The following is an 18,578-nucleotide window of genomic DNA, read 5'->3' on the forward strand; positions in this document are numbered from 1 at the left end:
CCGATCATTTTAGTTGAGCGCTTTTTTAACTATTCCATTCCACTATTTACTTTTGTACCTGCTTAACTTTTAAGAGTGTTTGGCGAAGAGGTTTCCTTAAATAGCCCAATAAAATGAAGTAAAAGACCTTTTATAAAAGAATTCGGTAAGGATAGCCACAAGTACCTATTAGAGCTTTGAACATGAGTTAAAATTTAACTTAATGATTAAATATAATCGTTTTTAGGAAATTACCATTTAAATATGATGTCGATAAGCCCACCATCGGGTTCCTTGTTAAAGTGCTATGTTTGCGTCTCCAATGAGTGCAGGATTTGGAAAGAAGTTTTACAATGTTGTACCGAAAAGTCAAATAACTTGGAAAATAACCTTCAAAAGCTCCAGTATTCCCTGGAAAAATCACACGTGAGGGCCAAAGTTATTTGCAGGGGATGCCATATGCAGCGGTACTGCAGCGTATCACATCTCCTCGAAGACCGTCCGGAGCACCAAGCCCTCTGCCAGGTGCTGAGGGATCTGCAGAAGTTGCGTAAGATCGATCACCCGCTCTTACTGCACGGCAAGATCTCCGATCGCAGGCAGCTGCAGTTCGTCGTTTCCCAGCTTAAGCTGATCCTGTGGGTCAAGCTGGGCAGACCCCTCACTCCGCGGGAGCATCAACTAATGGGGGATCCCGCCATTTGCGACGTTTGCTTTAGCACCGGAGACCTAGAAGACTGTGATGGATGTGCCGGAGTGGCCTTTTGCTCGTTGGAGCACCGCCAACTAGTCAAAGGCTATCACTCTTCAAAGGATTGCCAAACTCTGGCACTGATCGCCACTCCTTTCCGCCAATTGGACGTTCTAGTAAATATCCAACGCTTCTTCCGAAGCTGCCTAATAAAGGAGAGTCACTTAACTGCGGCTTTTCACAAAGCTACCAACATAATGGTTAGCAGCACACCATGGACCGATCTGGAATCGTACCAGCTGTTCTCCACCTGCTCCTCTTTCAGCGGCATCGGCAGCCTTTGCTTGGCCCTGTCGCACATTTCGTGGGTCACTGATCCGGACAAAGCTGTCATCGTGTACGTAGTGGGCGCCACCCAGGAGACCCTGATATACTTCCAGGATATGCACCTGAATTTTTTGTTCCTGCAGTTCCCCAACATTCACAACTTAGAGTTACACTTCATGGGAAGAACACTTGGGCAAATGGGAGAAACACGATCAGCCTTCTCCAAAAGAACCGTGATAAAACACTTTTATCCTCTGACATTCTCACAATTTTCATGCGTTTGCAATGTGGATCCTACTGTGGTCCTCATTCTTCAACCCGATTTCATCGGCACAGGGAATATAACCCAGAATCTAGTCAATCTCGTACAAAAAAAGGATCCTCCGGACTTTGATTGGCAGGATTGCCTCTGTAGTATTATTCGGACTTTCGGTGTTCCCATTTGCTATACATCGATCTCAGGGATCAAGGCAATGTCTGATTTCACTGCCATCAAAAAGGTTGCCAGGGAAAACAAAATAGACGTCAAAAGAGCCTACAACCTAACCGACAATCCCTATCGTGAAATATTACCTCTGCACAATCCCGACCCGTTGGATCTGGAGAGGATTGTTTATGCTAATAACTACCTGGAGGTTGTTTTCACAAGTCTCAAAAAATACTAGCAAAAAGCTACCAAAGACTTTATTTAGAAAAACCTAAGAGTATATCGACGATCAAAATTTGGAAGTTTGACAAGTATCAAAATGAATTAGTTATTAACTCCACAAGAAAGTAAAACAGTTTTTATGTTACTATTTAAACTACCTCGTATCCAGTTAAATATTTTCAAACCATATTAAGAAATTTATCGTCTTACCATTAAGATACCTCATTACATTGACATGTGACAATTTAATTTCTAAGTCTATAAGAATATCGATACCGATATTAAGAAAGTTTCCGTCGTATAATTTAAACTACCTCCTTGCTTGTTAAAAGTACAATGGTATTCATTCAAACTACACCAGCCTTTAAAAATATCGACAGAAAGTTGACAGTATTATTATTTTGCTTCGAACACGGCATAGAACTCGCCCTTTAATTTAAACATGTTTATCCATTTACATTTTTGGTAATTGTTTAAGAATAAATTGTTTACCTAATTTATAGCCTACATTTGTAATAAGTATAAATGCTCAGTTTATCAATGCAGCCACTTAAGTCTAGGAGGAAAACGGTTACAATTACTTAAGAAGTGGTTTCAAGATTTGGAAGCTTTGATCTAAAATGCCTTTTTTGAAATGACGACGATTAGGTCGATTAACCAATAGAACGACTGGTGAAGATCGCCCTCGCACAAGTAGGGCGCCTTGGTCCACGACTCGACGCGAAAGCCGCAGTTCTCCAGCAGCTCCATAAACCGGCCAGCCTCCTCCTCGAACGACGCCTGTCGTCCGGTGTTCTCCAACAGCGGGCGCAAAGGCAAGTGCGAGGTGTTCGTCTCCACGTAGTGCATGTAGGGAAGTACTAAAGCCACCACGGCGCGGCCATTGGGAGCCAGAGCCAGGTGAATGTCCTCTAGCAATTTGAAGGAATCGAAGCACCGGTCCAGCACGTTTAGACACAGAATTAACTCCAGGTTTTGCAGGCCTCCAATCTCGGTGATCACGTTGAAGTTAAGTTTTTTGAGCCTATCGCGCATGGTCCAACTGGCTTCGGTGGCGAAAACCCGCAGTCCAGCACTGCCACTCAGCTCGGACACGGTGTTTGCCACTCGCAGCGAGATCTCGCCATCGCCGGCCCCAATGTCCAGTAACGTTACCTATGATAAGGTGATTAAGTAATGATAAAAATGATAGGAGAGATAAAGGTTTCTTTCCCACCGGTTCGTCTCCACTGGCGGGTTGAAAGCCTCCTGCCACCAGTAACTTGCGGAACTGGTCCTCGGAGAGGATGAACATGGAGCCACGCTTCAGGAATCCGTTGATGTCCGTCTGGGTCATGAAGAACTGGAGAATGGACCTGGCCAGAGCGTGCCACAAGTGGGTCCATATGTTGGCTGACAGAGCCTTGGTGCGCTCCAGCCAGCTCACCGTGGTGGCGTCCGGCTCCAGGGGCACGAACTTGGCCTGGAATCTCGGCGGCAGTTCTTGGTTTAGGCAGTACCACTGGAATAGAACCATAAGCATGTGAATCTGCAGCACATCTCTCCGGGATATTACCTTTCGGGTGTCTATGTCCTCCAGGGAGTTGTCGTTGTGGAATTTGGCATGGATCACTCTGGCCAGAGTGCCGCGGGGACGATAAGTAGCCATCTTAACAAAATCCTATTATAATTATCTTTTATTTACATTTTCTAAGTTTGTGTATTTAGCTTAATTGTGCCATGGGTTTTTCGTGTTTGAAGAACTGGTGTGAGGTATTTTTTCGGTATTTTTCCAGGGCTGGAAAGCTTTGTCTGGCAGTGTTGTATTAGGAACAGCTGAACATAAAAAGATAAAGAGTTTGGCGGGAATTGTGTGAGAAGAGCCTCTTTGAAAACGCAATGCCAGATCAGTATTTTTCAAAATTGAAAATAAAATTTGCCTAAGCAAATGTGTGCTAACTGCTATTTTTTGTATGTTGGGCACTTGATTCCAAAATCATTGGAATGGTAAGAAAGATATCTTCAACCATATTTGTTTGAACAATATAATTTTACCAATGCCAACTGAATTACCTTTGTCGATTTTTAATTGCATCAGTTTCCTTGAACTCTTTAAACACCGATAAAGTTAAGGTTACTGCTGGCACGTGATTCAAAGATGTATATTTTTCAGTTCAATGAAACACCTTGAATTCAAACAGGAAACACTAATTGCTCCCAAACTCACAGCAATTATACGTAATCATAAGCCATCAAGGTTAAGGGAATGATAGGAAAGCCTTATCGCCGTTGACCACTAGCCAGTTAAATCAACCGGGATCGAAATTCCCACACGATCGGTACGATCTATCAGTCTTGAAGAATCATACGAACTTGCGGGCAAAAATAAACTGTCATAAATTAGGCACCCAAATCTAGGAATCCTTATCATGTTCCTGGGGGGCATATAAAAGGCAAAGGCGGCCAAGTCAGTGGCCAAAGCACCTGCACCTGTTGAATAAAAAATGTGGTTAGTTAAATTAATTGCGGCTTTATTGAGTCTCCGCCTGGCAGTTGCCCTGCCCGCTGATGCGGGGCGAGCCAGTTCTGTGACCACTGTAAGTAGGAGGGTTCGTTTGAATCCTGGATAGTCTGTACTAACATAATCTAATATTTTTCAAGGTTTCCATCGTCAAAGGACATGGCTATGAGCTCGAGGAGCACGAGGTTCAAACCTCGGATGGATACATCCTGACCATGCATCGCATTCCGTACTCCAAGAACACTGGTAACGATGGCCAGCGCCCTGTCGTTTTCCTTATGCACGGACTGCTGTGCTCCTCGTCTGATTGGGTCCTTGGTGGTCCCCACAGCGGACTGGCCTACCTGTTGTCCGAAGAGGGATACGATGTGTGGATGGGTAATGCCAGGGGCAACACCTACTCCAAGAAGCACGCCACCAAATCGCCGCTTCTGCAGCCCTTCTGGAACTTCGAGTGGCACGACATTGGAATCTACGATCTGCCCGCCATGATGGACTACGTTCTCTACCGCACTGGAGTAGATCAACTGTCGTACGTCGGTCACTCCCAGGGAACCACCTCCTTCTTCGTTCTGAACTCGATGATCCCGCGCTTCAAGAGCCGCATTAGGTCTGCCCATTTGTTGGCTCCTGTGGCCTGGATGGAGCACATGGAGAGTCCTTTGGCCACCGTTGGCGGCCCGCTTCTGGGTCAGCCCAATGCCTTCGTGGAGCTCTTCGGCAGCGCCGAGTTCCTGCCCAATACGCAGCTAATGAACCTGTTCGGAGCCCTTGTCTGCAAAGACGAGGCCATTTCCCAGTTCGTGTGCACCAACACACTGTTCCTCCTGGGCGGCTGGAACTCGCCGTACATTAACGAAACCATGATTCCGGAAATTATGGCCACAACACCGGCTGGCTGTTCGGTCAATCAGATCTTCCACTACCTGCAGGAGTATAATTCCGGCTACTTCCGGCAGTTCGACTACGGAAAGACGCGCAACAAGAAGGAGTACGGCAGCAAGACCCCGCCGGAGTACGACGTGGCGGGCATCGAGGTGCCCACTTATTTGTACTACAGTGACAACGACTACTTCGCCAGTCTGATTGACGTTGATCGCCTACGATACGTCATGAACCCGAGTGCCCTGCGAAGTGCATACCGCCTGCCGGAGGAAAAGTGGAACCACATCGACTTCCTGTGGGGCCTGAACGTGAAGGAGATTCTTTATGATCGGGTCATCGATGACATAAATAATGCATAATGTGCGCAAATAAAGCGACACTCCATTGTGATAGGAAAAGTTCCACTGGTCACTACTTAATCGGGGGCTCAGGTAGCTAATGAGCCGATAATATACAAGTGGCCATAAATTCAAATTGAACTGCTGACACTTCACCGTGACTTAGCTACGCAAATAGACTTTCCCTCAATTCACATTTCTGCGCTGTACCTGCAACCTTTATTTATAGATTTATTTTAAGAAAAAAATATAATAAATAATTATCGAAGCCAAATATTTTATGTCTTACAGTTTGGGACTATTAAATTACTTTTGAGATCGACGTAAGAAGTGAAGGAAATAATTTACACGTTTTAAACTCGCGCCATTTTTCAGGGCTACCTTTCTTGTAGAAACATCGATTAGTTTGTAGAATTTTAATAATCATCGATGTTATCGCCTTGGTATCGGACAAATAGGTGGAAAAAACATTCACTCAACTAGGTAAATATCGATGTTTCTCCAGCGCTCGAACGGTAAAAACTATTTTAAAATTAATATCTACATAAATAAACAATTTAATTATTGCGAATTTATAAATATAATTATGGACCTAACAAATGTCTTGATTATTTTTTTTCATATGCCTATTCTATTACCAAGCCATTTTTTTACCCGTCCCAAGCCGATACTATCGATAGTGTCATCCCTGTTTCTCCACAAGCAGGTACATCCACGCAAAAAAAGCTAATTCGAGCGAAGGAAAAATTCTTTCAGCGCTAAATAGTTAAGAAATACCGCCTTAACTGGCCCAGTGGTCGGTTATTAGTTATCTACAAGATGACGCGCGTAACGAAAAGTGAAATCTCCCTGGACATGGAGTTCTGGGTGGAGGAACTTTCGCCGGCTCAGTTGGCGTACTACGAGAAGATCACCAACGAGCACAACGCGGTAAAGGGTGCGCTCAAGAGCGCGGTGAGCGCCAACGAGGGCAAGGAGCTCTTCAGCGGCCAGGTGTTCCAGGCGTACTCCTTCAAGGGCAAGGTGCTGCAGGAGCTCAAGGAGGCCACGCTGCCCAAGAAGCCGCCTAAGGCGGCGGATCCCCCGCCAACCCCCGCTGCCTCTGCCTCTGGCACGGGACGTGGGCGTGGCCGACCGCCCAGACAGCCCTCCAACATCGCCTACCTGGAGTCTTCCGACGAGGGCGACGACGATGTGCCGCTGGCCAAGCGACTGGCCCTGTCTGCGGGCAAAAAAGCGGTGTCCGCGGCCAACGCATCTTCCTTATCTTCTCCAAAGCTCGGCAAAAAGGGAGCTATAGCAGCTGCGGCTGCCTCTCCTTCTGGCAAGTCTTCTCCCATACCCAAGGGCAGCGGGAAATCGCCCAAGGAATCCAAATCGGACATGGAGTCGCCGCCGAAGAATTACCGCCCCGCCGAGGTTAATTCGGTGGGCGGTCTGGTGGTGGGCAGCACCGACGAAAGCAAGGACGGCAAAGATGGCAAGGATGGCAAGGACAACAAAATGCAGGGCAAAACATACCCATCGCTAGTAGTGCTAGCCAAACCCTTCCTAAAGATTAAGGACATGGCAGCCACCCGTAGCAAGCTGGACTCTAAGGTTAAATTGGTTCTCATGCTTACGCCCAATAAGTTCTGCGAGTGGCTTCTGCAGGAGGGGCTCCTCCGCGCCCAGCAGCACTGCATCAACCACCGCAACAACGAACTGAAGCTGGGTGAGTCTTACCAGAGTTCTGAGTGGCAAAAATTACATGTCTAATTCAATACTTTCATTATTAGGTATATATTCGGATGTAACCAAGTTCCCTTATACTGGTGGCTATGTGTGGATCAGCGATTGTTGCCCCTATCGCTTCGTGTCCGTTTTCAACAATTCCATTTTCGAAGGAGCCCAGCACCCGCCCACATTCTTGCTTAAGCTGATTTACCACTGGGCCTGCCAGACCAGCATACAGAATGTGGTGCAGTGGGTCAAGGTGGACAGTGTTTACATCAAGGGAATCTACACTTGGCTAAGAGCTATTTGCACTTTGGCTGTGCATCAAAAGTGCAAGAAATTGGGCGGTCCCGGAAAGTTTGTGGAGGTAACTAATAGATGTCAATTCAAAGAAGCCTTTAATAACTTTTTTTAAAATCTATAATTCAAGGTGGGAGTGATTTCCCTAGGAACCACCTCCCAAGACGGTTCCCAGCGCCAAGTTAAGGTTGAGGTTCTTGGCGTCTATGACTACGCGGAGAAATCCATTCGCTTGCGGGCAGTGGAGCCCATTACAGATGGCGATCGCAACTACAAGAAGCGTTTCCAGGCCATTCTGGAGCCACTGTCGCGCTGGGTGCATAAGGACAGCACCATTTGCATTGACTTGACCGTGGACAAGATCACCCTGTTCAGCATGGGATTCAAAAATATCGTGCAAGCCGCTGCCACGGACAACACCGCCAAACATAACAACTCGGCGGTAATGGAATACTTGCGCCGGATTGTGCCGCGTATGTTCCAGAACACCCTGTCGCTGCTCTCGCGCCAGATGATTCAGCAGTTCCTTGACGAGCTGGTCTGGCGCGAATCCTTCGGCACATATGCCCTGCAGGCGTTTAACAACATTATCATACATATTGCTGAGCAGACGAGGGTGACCACCAATGAGACCATCACCCAGCGCCTGTATCAGGTAAGGAGAATATCTATTGCTAAATTGCTAATCAGTACTTAATGTCTCTATCGCTTAGGTGGCCACCAATCCGTTCAAGGACTGGAGCGTTCTGCCTGCCAACTACAAGGAGACCCCGGCCAATGCGGCCCCCAAGCGCCTCAAGAAACGTTAGTACTTTCGTACTTTTCTAGCCAGTGTTCATTTAGGCCGTGAATAGAATAATTCGTAATGTTAACCCATTAAGAAAGTGCCTGCGTTTCTCACTCCAAAGTGAAATGATTTCGTTTCATTGAACAATTTTTAGTTGAAGCCAATTGAAGAGCTCAGGTCAAAACCCTAATATTCTGATTGTGTTATGTGAAGTTATAAAATCATTGGATGTGAAGTATATTGTGAATATGCTCAAATGATGCACATAAAATTTAAGTTTTAATATTTGGCATCTCTCGTGTTAACTTATTTTAAAGATAACTCTAAAGAGAAACACCAATAAACCTGCAAGAAATTTACGAACTGTTTTTATTTGATTTACGTTTTCATTTGGAGTGATAGAACGCAAAAAAGCAAGTTATAATTTAAGTTTTTTGCCCCTTAAGTGGAAACCAGATCAAAAATGGAAGCATGCATGTAATTTAAGTTAAGAGTTTGTATGCTGCAGTGATCATTTTTACAGTTTATGAGACGGCATTTATTCATTATTTGATTTCAGCAATCAACGATGCCGACTATGTTGTGTCTAACAAGATTCCAAAGAAGGAAAAAGATCGCGAAAGGGACTTAATGCCCACCGGAGTCAAGCGTGGTCGTCCACCAAACTCGATGAATACGCCGCCACCTCAAGTTCCAATTAAGAAGGGGCCAGGTCGACCACCAGGCAGTACCAACCAGCCCAAAGGAGACAAAGCGTCGACCTCGAAGGCGGCCGGACCTGCGTCGGCATCAAAAGCACTTTATAAATCACTGGGACCAAAGTCTCTTGCTAAAAAGCCGAAGGAAAAGGATGATAAGGTTTCCTTGGTCATTAAGAAGGAGGACGAGGACCTTAGGGGCTTGGAGGAGCTTTACTACGGCATAAGCGATGGCACGGACGAGTACTATGAGATCTTCCCGTACAGCACGCCCCGAACCGCTCACAATAACCTGGCCAAGACCGTGGAGTGTCCAATATGCCTGAACGGCGACTCCTTCGATTCCAACGAAAAACTGCAGACGCACTTGGTGTCGCACATCTCGCCCGAGGGCAAGCAGCACCAGTTCCAGTGCCTCTTCTGCCTTGAGAAGCACCCCACAGAGTCGGTTCTGGCCAAGCACAATCAGATCATGCATCCAACGGAGACAAAGACGGAGGGCTCGCCCTCGTACTACTGCCTAATCTGCCAGCAGCGACACAACTCCCTGCACCTTTTGACGGCCCATCTGCAGAAGGCGCACAGCACGCTGGAGCTGCCTTATTGGTGTCACTCCTGCGGTTATCGTTCATCGTCGCACCGAGATTTGGTTCGTCATTTCTACGACGACCACAAGCACCATAACTTCCTGCAGTGTCCCTACTGCTTGGATGTAAGTATATTGAAATAGTTGGCAATCTTAAATGCTTTTGTATTAAAACAAATTGCTTCTTTCAGATATTCTATTTCTCAAAACGCGGCATCGTTAATCAGCTGCGCATTGAACATTACTTCCTGCATTTGGACGAGCACATCAACAAGCGGGATCCCTCGCTGCGCTGTCAGAAGTGCTCGCTTACCTTCCTTGAGAAAGGCGATCTTAAGCAGCATGCCGTCCAGCACCATGTCAGCATGATTAAGACCAACAGGCCGGTGCGACTTTTGCTCAACAACTCGTTGTTGATTCCACCGCCCAAGGTTCGCACCCACCACCGAGAGCAGCCGCCGTTCTCCACCTACAAGCGTCCAGTATTCTTTGCCTTCCTGGAGGGCAAGACTTGTGCCGAGTGCAACACCGACTACGCCAGCGAGGAGACACACTACACGTAAGTTTAAGCATTTTATTCGTAAACTAAGTTAAGCAAACAGACGCCAAGGGTACAGGTGCCACTGCTCGCAGGCGAAAACCAATGTCGACAGTAGCCAGACAATTCCCAAAACACACCAGCCCAGTCGCAAAGTGTTCACATCGATAGGTTAATATCCATATGTGATATCACATATCCAGCTCGCATGGCATCGTTAAAATCGGAGACCAGCCAATGCGAAAGCAGTCCGGCATCCTGAATCCTCATTATGAACAGGTTGAAGGTCGGCTCAAAATGGCTGTCAATGCGCATGGGGTAACCAATGTGTGGGGATCCCAGGCAAGCGGATGAAAAGCGAAATATCGGCTTAAATGCATATTGCTGTTGCATGGCAAAGAACTGCCAGCGCTCTTCGGTGAAGGGGTACGCGTAGCTGCGATTAAATCATAGCAGGGCTGTTACCTGCTCACTGGCATTTACGCCCACCAGAAGCCAAGACACTTTGTCCGCCAAACGAGGCTCAACATGGCGCAGTAACGTGTTGATTTCGTACTGCTTGACCAGAACTTTTTGCTGCTGCTGAATGAGCTGATCGATGCTACTCACCTGCTCACCAACGACCAGTGTTGTAAAAAAGCTGTCCAACTCAATGTTGTACCAGCTTGTGGTAATGAATCCCAGGCCAGCCAGTTGTACAAAAACCACGAAACTTCGCCAAGATGTTGTGTTATTTTTTGTGGGTGAGCTGAAGTAAAGGATCTTGCTTACGGCATCCAGAAAGTTCAAGCCCAAGCGCTGAGGCCATGTACTTCCATACAGTTTTGGACTCACGCAATAGAGGATTCCGCTGATGTACAATAACTGCAAACATTATAATATACCAGCTGTGCAAATGGAATGGTCGCAGGAGGTACATATGTCTGGGGATCTCGTTTCGCACTGGCACAATCAAACAATTTTGGTATATGGCCAAGGGGTAACTCTTCACCGTCCCTGGTGGAGTGCTTACGTACGGGTGCAATGAGATTTCACGTTGTCCGTCTAGCATTAACTGCAAAATGGCGCTAATGTTCACACTAGTCGTGGAGTCAAGGTTCTCGTCACGGTTTGTGAGGCGTAGCGAGGCGTTATGATGATGCAAATACTCCACAAACGCACGATAGGCATCTCTCTCTCTCCCCGCATCTCTCTGCGATCCGTTCTAGTTTCGTGTAAATGAAACACTCTGGGAATATCTTTCTCCGCCGGAGTGGACACCACATATCCCTGGAAATTCCGTGTGGCAGGTGGAAAAAGGGGATTCGAATAAATGTTAGCCTTGTAAAAACTAAGTATCGGATATGGAAAGTAGGAGTACATCTGATCTTTGTGCAGGACCAGAACCTTGAGGAACTGATATTGCCACAGTGTGTTGAATATGGACTGAATAGCCTTGTGGGAAGCACTTCTTTGGGAGCGCAGCATGATGATCAATCGAATGCGACGTAGTGTCTGAAGACTTCTATCCATCGCAAACCACACAATATCCTGTCTTCCATTACAAAAACACAAACCGATGGCATTGTTTCTAGACAATCGAATATGACCCAGCGGCTTAAGGGCTTCCGGTGGCAGAAACGTGTCCGTCGTTAGGCTAGTTACTACCATTGTTTGATGAAGCCAAATAATCAGATCATTGAGATCTTGTCTTTTCGTATGGTGTCCCACAAAAATTGGGGTATTGGTCCACTGCTCACGAGTAGAGATGACACTTAAAACAGATTTTAACAATGTCACATTATAACCACATGTTGGCTCCGGTATTAAAAACAGAAACAGAATGGTTAGCACTCTGCACATGGTGGTCGATTCGATTATGGAAGGATAGCAGTTGAGCAAGAGGTATATAAGTCAGCAGGTAATTGCGTAAATATGCTTTAATAAATCCTGATTGGTCTTATCGGTGTTTTTTATTGGTGAGGTTTAAGTAGCGTAAGACTTGTGTGTGACCTTTCAATAAAAATGAACTTCTCTTTTGTATTTCCAGCGGTTGGCTGCACTGCGTTAAGTGCAATTATCAGACCTGCTGCGAGCGAGCTCAATTCCGTCACGGCGTCGATTGTAATGGGAACTTTGTAGATGCCATGGAGGTGAATATGCCGCAGGAGATGCACTGCATCTGCGGTTTTGCCACCGGCAACGGCAACAAAATGGCTCAGCATTTGGCCAACTGCGGACTTAGCACCTGCTACCCGAGCTTGGAGGCGGCCAATGAGAACGCCGTGAAGCGCAATATGCTGGACATGTTGGGGTTGGTTCGACGCGACGGCGAAACATCGGGCGAGGGTGCGGAGATCAGCGAAGCTGCCGACGATGTCCCGGACCAAAACTCCGAAATGTTGCCATCGCAGGAAGATCATCAATTGCAGCAGCATCACCAACAGGTTGATCACCAGCAACAAATGGAAGGGCAGGATCTTCAGAATGAGCCCCAAGCGGAGCTTCAACCGGAATACTTGTCGGCGCCAGTGGAGCATGAACCTGTGCAGAATCTGCCAGTTCATCAGAGCATGCCAGTGCAGCAGAGCGGGCCAATACAATTTGGAGAAATGGAAGCTGCTCCCGTAATGCTGGATCCCCAGCAGCAGGTGCAGGCCACTCCCGACTACGCTCAAGTTTCAGTGGTGCAGCAGCATCAGCAGCAGCAGCCCTACGGATTGAGCCAGTACGGCCAGAGCTCCTTGGCCACGGATATCGATATGCCTTTGATTGGCGAGCTCTCTGAGCCAAATGCCCCGCCCACACCACAGTTCCTGGGCGAGGTCCACACGCCCATGTTCGATGCAGTGGCCGCTGCCGAGCAACAGCACTATCACGCCCAGCACCATCATCACCCGCAATGATATAAGCCACCCGGCAAGCTGAAATCACGCGACTACACTCTCCACTGGCAGAACTACTAGTTGGATTTCACCCCTTACATTTTGATCGCACATTGGCCATAGCCTGGATTCTTAATAGAAAGTGCAACTGACTGTAGCATGGCGACATCCAAGCACAAACAATACAATACGAAGGCAATTAATATTGTGTAGCATCTATATAAGTACTTTTGACATTAACGAACCATCTTGAAATCTCACAAAGGTTTATTAATTAACGTATTTCCGGTCGAAAGAAAAAAATATCCATTTACCGCTGGGTAAGAGTCCTCTGCAATAGGAACTGTATCTTTAAATTTTAAATATCGCTTAAACATTGAAATTCACTTGGATATTGGTAACTAATCATTTGTATATGACGAAAATACATGCATTGTAATTTTAATAAATCTACTTGTCCTTAAAATAGTCTTTAAATTGGATCTGTAGGACATAATGGGATTATACCAAGTATATAAATTAAATAGCTATGTTTGAGTAATTGGAAAGTAGTCAAATTATGGTATAATTGGTGTGCCCAAATTATTTTATTGACAGGTTAAGTGTAAAGTAGATATAATTACGTTATTAGAGCCTGAATTAGGGGCGATGGTAAAAGCGCAAGCGCTCGCAAAGGAATATTATTGCTGATAACAGCCATCCACATCCAAGGACTGCCCATCCCAGGCGCAAGGAATCGATGTCCAGAGAATGAAATCCAAGGACGTTGTCTAGGAGTCTAACGTAACCCGCGCGCATTGCATCGTTGAAGTCTGAAACGAACCAGTGCTGCAAGAGTCCTGCCGCCTGAATCCGCATTATAAATATGTTGAGCGAGGGCTGCAGATGGCAGTTGCCTCGCATCGGATAACCTATGATAGGGGATCCCAGGCACGCTGATGAGAACCTAAAGATGGGCTTGAAGGCATACTGCTGTTGGAGGGAGAAAAACTCCCACCTCTCCAGGGTGAAAGGGTAGGCATAACTGCGATTGAAAGCCAGCAGAGCGGACACCTGTTCACTGGCATTGGCGCCCACTAGAAGTCGGGATACTCCGTCAACCAAGTGGGGCTCCACATGACGCAAGAGCGTGCTGACCTCGTAATGTTTGACCAGGACCTTTTGCTGCTGCTGGATAAGCTGTTCCATGCTATCCACTTGCTCACCCACCACCAAAGTGGTGAAGAAACTGCCCAACTGGATGCTGTACAGGTTGGTAACTACAAATCCCAGAATAGTGAGCTGTAATGAAACCATGAAGTACCGCAGTGTTGGGCAGTAAACTCTTGAGGGCGAGCAAATATATATTATCCGACTGATGCCGTCCAGGAGATTAAAGCCAATCCTCTGATCCCACGTGCGACGTTCCTGACCAGGTTTAGTCAAGTAGAGTACTGCGCTAATATAGATCACAGATCCGAGTAGCGTTATCCAACTCCACTGGTTTAGAGGCAGCAGGAGGTACATGTGACGAGATATTTCATTTCTGACCGGCACTATTAGGCAATTGGGCGCCACTAGCAACGGATAGCTGTGATCTCCCATAGTCTCCGGCACGTCCACATAAGGATGCAATGATATCTCCAACTGGCCTTGCATTATCCGCTCCATAATCCGTCCCATATTCACACTACTGTTGGTGGCATGCTCCTGGTGGGGGTTACTCACATGCAACGAGGCATTGTGACGCTTCAGATACTCCACGAATGTGCGATATCCGTATCCTCTGATCTTCTTGCTTCCAGTTTTGGGATCCCTTACAAAAAACACACGAGGTATATCATTTCCCACTGGTGTGGATACCATGTAGCCTTGGAAATCGTTTGTAAATGGCGGAAAAAGCGGATCAGAATTTAGGTCCAGCGTAAAGAAACGTATATCCGGGTAAGGAGTATAAGAGTAAATCTGATCTCTGTGTAGAACAAGAACATTGAGGAACTGAAAGTTCCACAGTCTCTTGAATATGCCCATTATGGACTTGTAAGATGCACTTCGCTTGATGGGTAAAACTACAATCAGCCGAACACGATGTAATCGTCGGAGACCCTTGTCCATATTAAACCAAATCAGTTCCTGGCTGCTTTGGCAAAACAGAAGACTGATAGAATCGTCCGCATTGATATTATAGTGACCCAGTGGATGTTGCTTATGCGCTGGGGTAGATGAATCCACCGTGTGACAAGTTACTTCCATAGTATGTTGTAGCCACATCATCAGGTTGTTCAGGTCATTCGAATTCACCTTGGCTCCCATAAAAATAGGCGTATTTTTCCACTTCTCCCTGCCGCGAATGGCTGACAACACGGATTTCACCAATGTCATATTGTGACCTCCGCGGATGCGATGCAGCTGGACACGAGTAGAAAGCAGCAAGAGGAATACAAGAACCGTCCGCATGGTGGTTGATTTTACTATTGATTGATTTTACACCTGTCTTATAAGGTTGGAAATAATTAAAGTGATTAAATATAATCAGAGTTGATTGCCCTTATCATTGATCAGAAGCAGGGAAATGGGAATATATTGAAATACTTCCTTACTCAGTTTACATATTATCAAGTCAATGTCAAGATGTATATGTATTTTTGTAAGGATATATAGTTTACTTTATTTACTTAACTATTTTTTTTTGGAGGTGGCATAGATTTATTGCACTTAGGTTGGACAAAGACATTAAAAACGAATACATCATTTATATTATTTAGAAATGGAATGGAAATACAAAAAACACATAAAATAAGTTATTATTAAGGATAAACAGCGGAAATATCAAATCATTAAATTATTAAAATGTCCACAACCTTTACAGAATTTCAACTGTTGGGGGTTATTGCAAGAAAAATCAACCAATAATACGTTTCGAACCATGAGGCTTGAATTTTCTTGAAGAGATTTGTGAAGTTTTGGAATCAAGAACCATCCAGTTTGAAAAGGCTCACTTTTGTTGCTGTCGTTGCTTCGATTGCAATAGAGCGGACAAAACCAAAGCCGTATCTAGTTCCTGCTGATTACCAGGCTCATTGTCCAGAGATATTTCACCAGCACGTTCATGGAACCGAGCCAAGACACGGGAACGGTAGTCTGCCGAGTTGAAAGTTTAATATTAATTAAGAGCTCGACAAAATATAATCAAATAAATACATACCCACACTGCCCGCTAGGGGATTTCCAGTAAGCCGCAGAGTTTCCAGAAGCGGAAGATTGGCTACATGATCAACCTCATCGAGCTCCTCGATTAGATTCGAGCTAAGATCCAGATTGACCAGAGAAAGCAACTTGCGCAGACCACTCAGGGTCTTGATTTTATTCTGAGCCAGCTTTAGAGTGACAAGATTTCCCATCGTCAAGTGCCAGTCCACGCACTCTGCTATTAGATTTCCGGACAGCGAAAGCAAGTGGAGTTGGGGAAGCTCGGCAAGATTTTGGACGGTCCGTATTCGATTCTGTTCGAGAATCAGGCTTTTGAGTTTTGGAGCTGTTCTCACACTGCCATCGATCTGGGTGAGCAGATTGCCCGTCAGATCCAATTCGGTTAGCTCCTGCCAGGCGTCCGCACTAACCAAGGAACTGCTATTCGAAGAGGAGGATCCGGAACTGGAGGGGGATGCTATGATTGTCTCTGGCAGCAGGCTTGGCACATCACAGTGCTTATGCAGATTGTCGCACAGAAGCACTTGGTTTATGTTTTGTATGGTTGTGTTGTGGACACAGATTGTCTGAAGAGTCGGCTTCAGGAGCTCGATGTCCACAATGTTTTCCGTGGACAAGGCGGAGAACTTGAGCGTCTTGAGATTGCGAAAGGCATTCAGATTGAAGTTTAGTCTGTTCGGAATGATGTTGCTTCGGCCGATTGGCACGTCTACCGTATTGTAGTCTTGGACATAGCTGCCATTGTCCTTAACCGGGGTGACCACTAAAGACACCAGCTGTGTGCAAAAGTCCAGCACATGCGAGAAGTCGAATTCGCCACCGCGATCCAAGCTCGGCGGACAGGGAAGACTTAGCCGCTCACTAATAGCGAAAACCTGTAAAAGGGGGTAAAAATAAAAGCACTGTGGTAAGTGATATATTATGAAAGATATATTAAGCTATATTAAGATGCCATTGCAGCTTTGAATTCATCCGTTTTGGTGCTCTTTAGCGGAAATAGTTCTTTCTCTTCGGTTGCTAGGAATTTCAGCATCAACTTGTACAGCAAAGCTATCCCCAGATACTTTCGCTCCTTACTCGATAAACTGCTTCGAGCTAAACCACAGTATACGCCCAATCGCCGGTTGGTCAAGTGATTCATACTTAGAGCATCGAGAATGGATGCCTCACGAGTTTCTGCATCTTGTGACGAAATTCCTTGAAAAGCCCGTATTAGTAAGACCCCACGTTTTTCCCTCCAGATGGACACTATTAAGGCTAACTTGGGGTCCTTGACTAACGTAATGCTGTTGGTTTCCTTCAGCAATTTTTGGGCCTTTTTTAAATGAACATAAGGACGTTTTGCCTTGCCTTTTCCCACGTAGAAAATGGCTTTTAGGAAGGTATACCAAACATCTATTAGATGAAGACGACCAGCTCGTTCCCTCAGTTTGTTCGTAACTCGAGGATCCAGCAACAAATAGTTGAAGTAGTGCCGACTAAGGCAGTCATTCTCTCGAAACCATTTACTATGCTGTCGGACATACTTGTCAAGGAGACTGATTTTCTTGAAATTGCTTTCTGAATTGATGGTCTTTTCCAACTCTGCAGAGAAGTTAGTGTGATGTTTGTAGAGGGTACCCAGCGAGTAGTTAATACCTCTAGCTTGGACTAGGAGATTGAAAATGTTTCCGAGCTGCACTGGGTTAGTTTGGATCAAACCAAATACTAATAATTTAGACATGTTTCACAGTAAGAACGTGAACTAACATGAAACTCAAAGGGAAGACCTATCTTTGCTACTCACCTCCAGGGCTGAGAGGTTGTACTCCTTCTTGGAGCTAAGCAGTGCATCCCCACTTTCGTTGAACAGTTTGGCCAGATCCTGCAGCAGATAAATTATGTCGTACTTGTTGAAATCCAGGAACTCGGCCAGAGCCCGCGGCAGTTCTGTCCGGAAGTAGATGAGAAGCTCCTGCAGATATGTTTCCAGCTGTTCGCGGCGCTGCTCCAAAAAAGAGGGCTGTTTGTTTCCGACCAGCTGGAAATTATTCACATATGTGCGTAAGCATGCAGATCCACCAAGTTCTTTGGGGGCGTACCTTCTTCGGCGGCAGCAGCTTCTTGCTGATGGATATCTCGCCTACCAGCTTCTCGTGGAGACTCGCAAAATCCCTGTAGCGCCGCTCCACCACCCACTCGAACTTGCCCACCCGCACCTTGATGTCGTAGTAGGTCGTTCCGCTGGAGTTCTCGTTCGTGAACCTCGGTACCGTCACCGTGGTGTCCTCGTGCTGGCGATAATAGCAAGCCATCGCTGTCCTTTCCGCTTCCCTGAGATTTCGTCAAGCATCCGGATCCGCATCCAGCAGGTAATCATTTGATAAACATTGTCCAATCAGCCAGTGTTGCCAGGAATGCTGTCAGAGCAGAGAGAGAAAATAACAGGAGAAATAGCTAAGACTAGCTATAGGCAAAAAATACTGGTCAAGATATGTACAAATAAAATTGCGAAATTATTGTTTTTACTTAAATATTTCTGTTCTCATTTT

At 46.0% G+C, this 18,578-nt stretch overlaps 8 protein-coding genes across 8 annotated transcripts; 3 read left to right on the top strand and 5 right to left on the bottom strand.

Annotated features, from left to right (window-relative positions):
* The first annotated feature begins 37 nt into the window (after positions 1-37).
* LOC108026556 (uncharacterized) lies at positions 38-2,146 on the top strand. Its single transcript, XM_017097507.3, has 2 exons — positions 38-145; positions 227-2,146. Exon 2 carries the CDS (start codon positions 244-246, stop codon positions 1,660-1,662), a length of 1,419 nt encoding a protein of 472 aa, XP_016952996.1. The 5' UTR covers positions 38-145; positions 227-243; the 3' UTR covers positions 1,663-2,146.
* On the bottom strand, positions 2,040-3,402 carry LOC108026899 (protein-L-histidine N-pros-methyltransferase). The gene is made up of 3 exons (XM_017098108.3): positions 3,202-3,402; positions 2,863-3,147; positions 2,040-2,801 (listed from the first exon to the last, which is right to left on the bottom strand). The coding sequence occupies exons 1-3, from the start codon at positions 3,292-3,294 to the stop codon at positions 2,262-2,264; spliced, it is 918 nt and encodes a 305-aa protein (XP_016953597.1). The 5' UTR covers positions 3,295-3,402; the 3' UTR covers positions 2,040-2,261.
* Positions 3,403-3,924: 522 nt separating this feature from the next.
* Positions 3,925-5,643, top strand: LOC108026898 (lipase 3). The gene is made up of 2 exons (XM_017098107.3): positions 3,925-4,222; positions 4,287-5,643. Exons 1-2 carry the CDS (start codon positions 4,130-4,132, stop codon positions 5,388-5,390), a joined length of 1,197 nt encoding a protein of 398 aa, XP_016953596.1. The 5' UTR covers positions 3,925-4,129; the 3' UTR covers positions 5,391-5,643.
* A 418-nt stretch (positions 5,644-6,061) lies between these two features.
* LOC108026807 (uncharacterized) lies at positions 6,062-13,324 on the top strand. The gene is made up of 7 exons (XM_017097971.3): positions 6,062-7,083; positions 7,148-7,452; positions 7,516-8,040; positions 8,099-8,189; positions 8,732-9,582; positions 9,648-10,015; positions 12,024-13,324. Exons 1-7 carry the CDS (start codon positions 6,189-6,191, stop codon positions 12,877-12,879), a joined length of 3,891 nt encoding a protein of 1,296 aa, XP_016953460.1. The 5' UTR covers positions 6,062-6,188; the 3' UTR covers positions 12,880-13,324.
* LOC108026479 (uncharacterized) lies at positions 10,031-11,836 on the bottom strand. Its single transcript, XM_050887457.1, is given in 4 exon segments — positions 10,031-10,189; positions 10,192-10,855; positions 10,857-11,162; positions 11,165-11,836. Coding segments are annotated over 4 exon segments (1,785 nt in total). The 3' UTR covers positions 10,031-10,046.
* A 92-nt stretch (positions 13,325-13,416) lies between the features above and the next one.
* Positions 13,417-15,376, bottom strand: LOC108026500 (uncharacterized). Its single transcript, XM_017097447.3, has one exon. The coding sequence runs from the start codon at positions 15,292-15,294 to the stop codon at positions 13,498-13,500; it is 1,797 nt and encodes a 598-aa protein (XP_016952936.1). The 5' UTR covers positions 15,295-15,376; the 3' UTR covers positions 13,417-13,497.
* Positions 15,377-15,575: 199 nt separating this feature from the next.
* Positions 15,576-18,449, bottom strand: LOC108026911 (nischarin). Its single transcript, XM_017098120.3, has 4 exons — positions 18,129-18,449; positions 17,834-18,067; positions 16,043-16,922; positions 15,576-15,978 (listed from the first exon to the last, which is right to left on the bottom strand). The coding sequence occupies exons 1-4, from the start codon at positions 18,339-18,341 to the stop codon at positions 15,833-15,835; spliced, it is 1,473 nt and encodes a 490-aa protein (XP_016953609.1). The 5' UTR covers positions 18,342-18,449; the 3' UTR covers positions 15,576-15,832.
* LOC108026910 (ankyrin repeat and LEM domain-containing protein 1) lies at positions 16,956-17,804 on the bottom strand. The gene is made up of 2 exons (XM_050887648.1): positions 17,686-17,804; positions 16,956-17,631 (listed from the first exon to the last, which is right to left on the bottom strand). Exons 1-2 carry the CDS (start codon positions 17,768-17,770, stop codon positions 16,991-16,993), a joined length of 726 nt encoding a protein of 241 aa, XP_050743605.1. The 5' UTR covers positions 17,771-17,804; the 3' UTR covers positions 16,956-16,990.
* Positions 18,450-18,578: the final 129 nt, after the last annotated feature.

The sequence above is a fragment of the Drosophila biarmipes genome, chromosome 2R (genome assembly GCF_025231255.1).
Source record: "Drosophila biarmipes strain raj3 chromosome 2R, RU_DBia_V1.1, whole genome shotgun sequence".
Classification (NCBI taxonomy): domain Eukaryota; kingdom Metazoa; phylum Arthropoda; class Insecta; order Diptera; family Drosophilidae; genus Drosophila; species Drosophila biarmipes.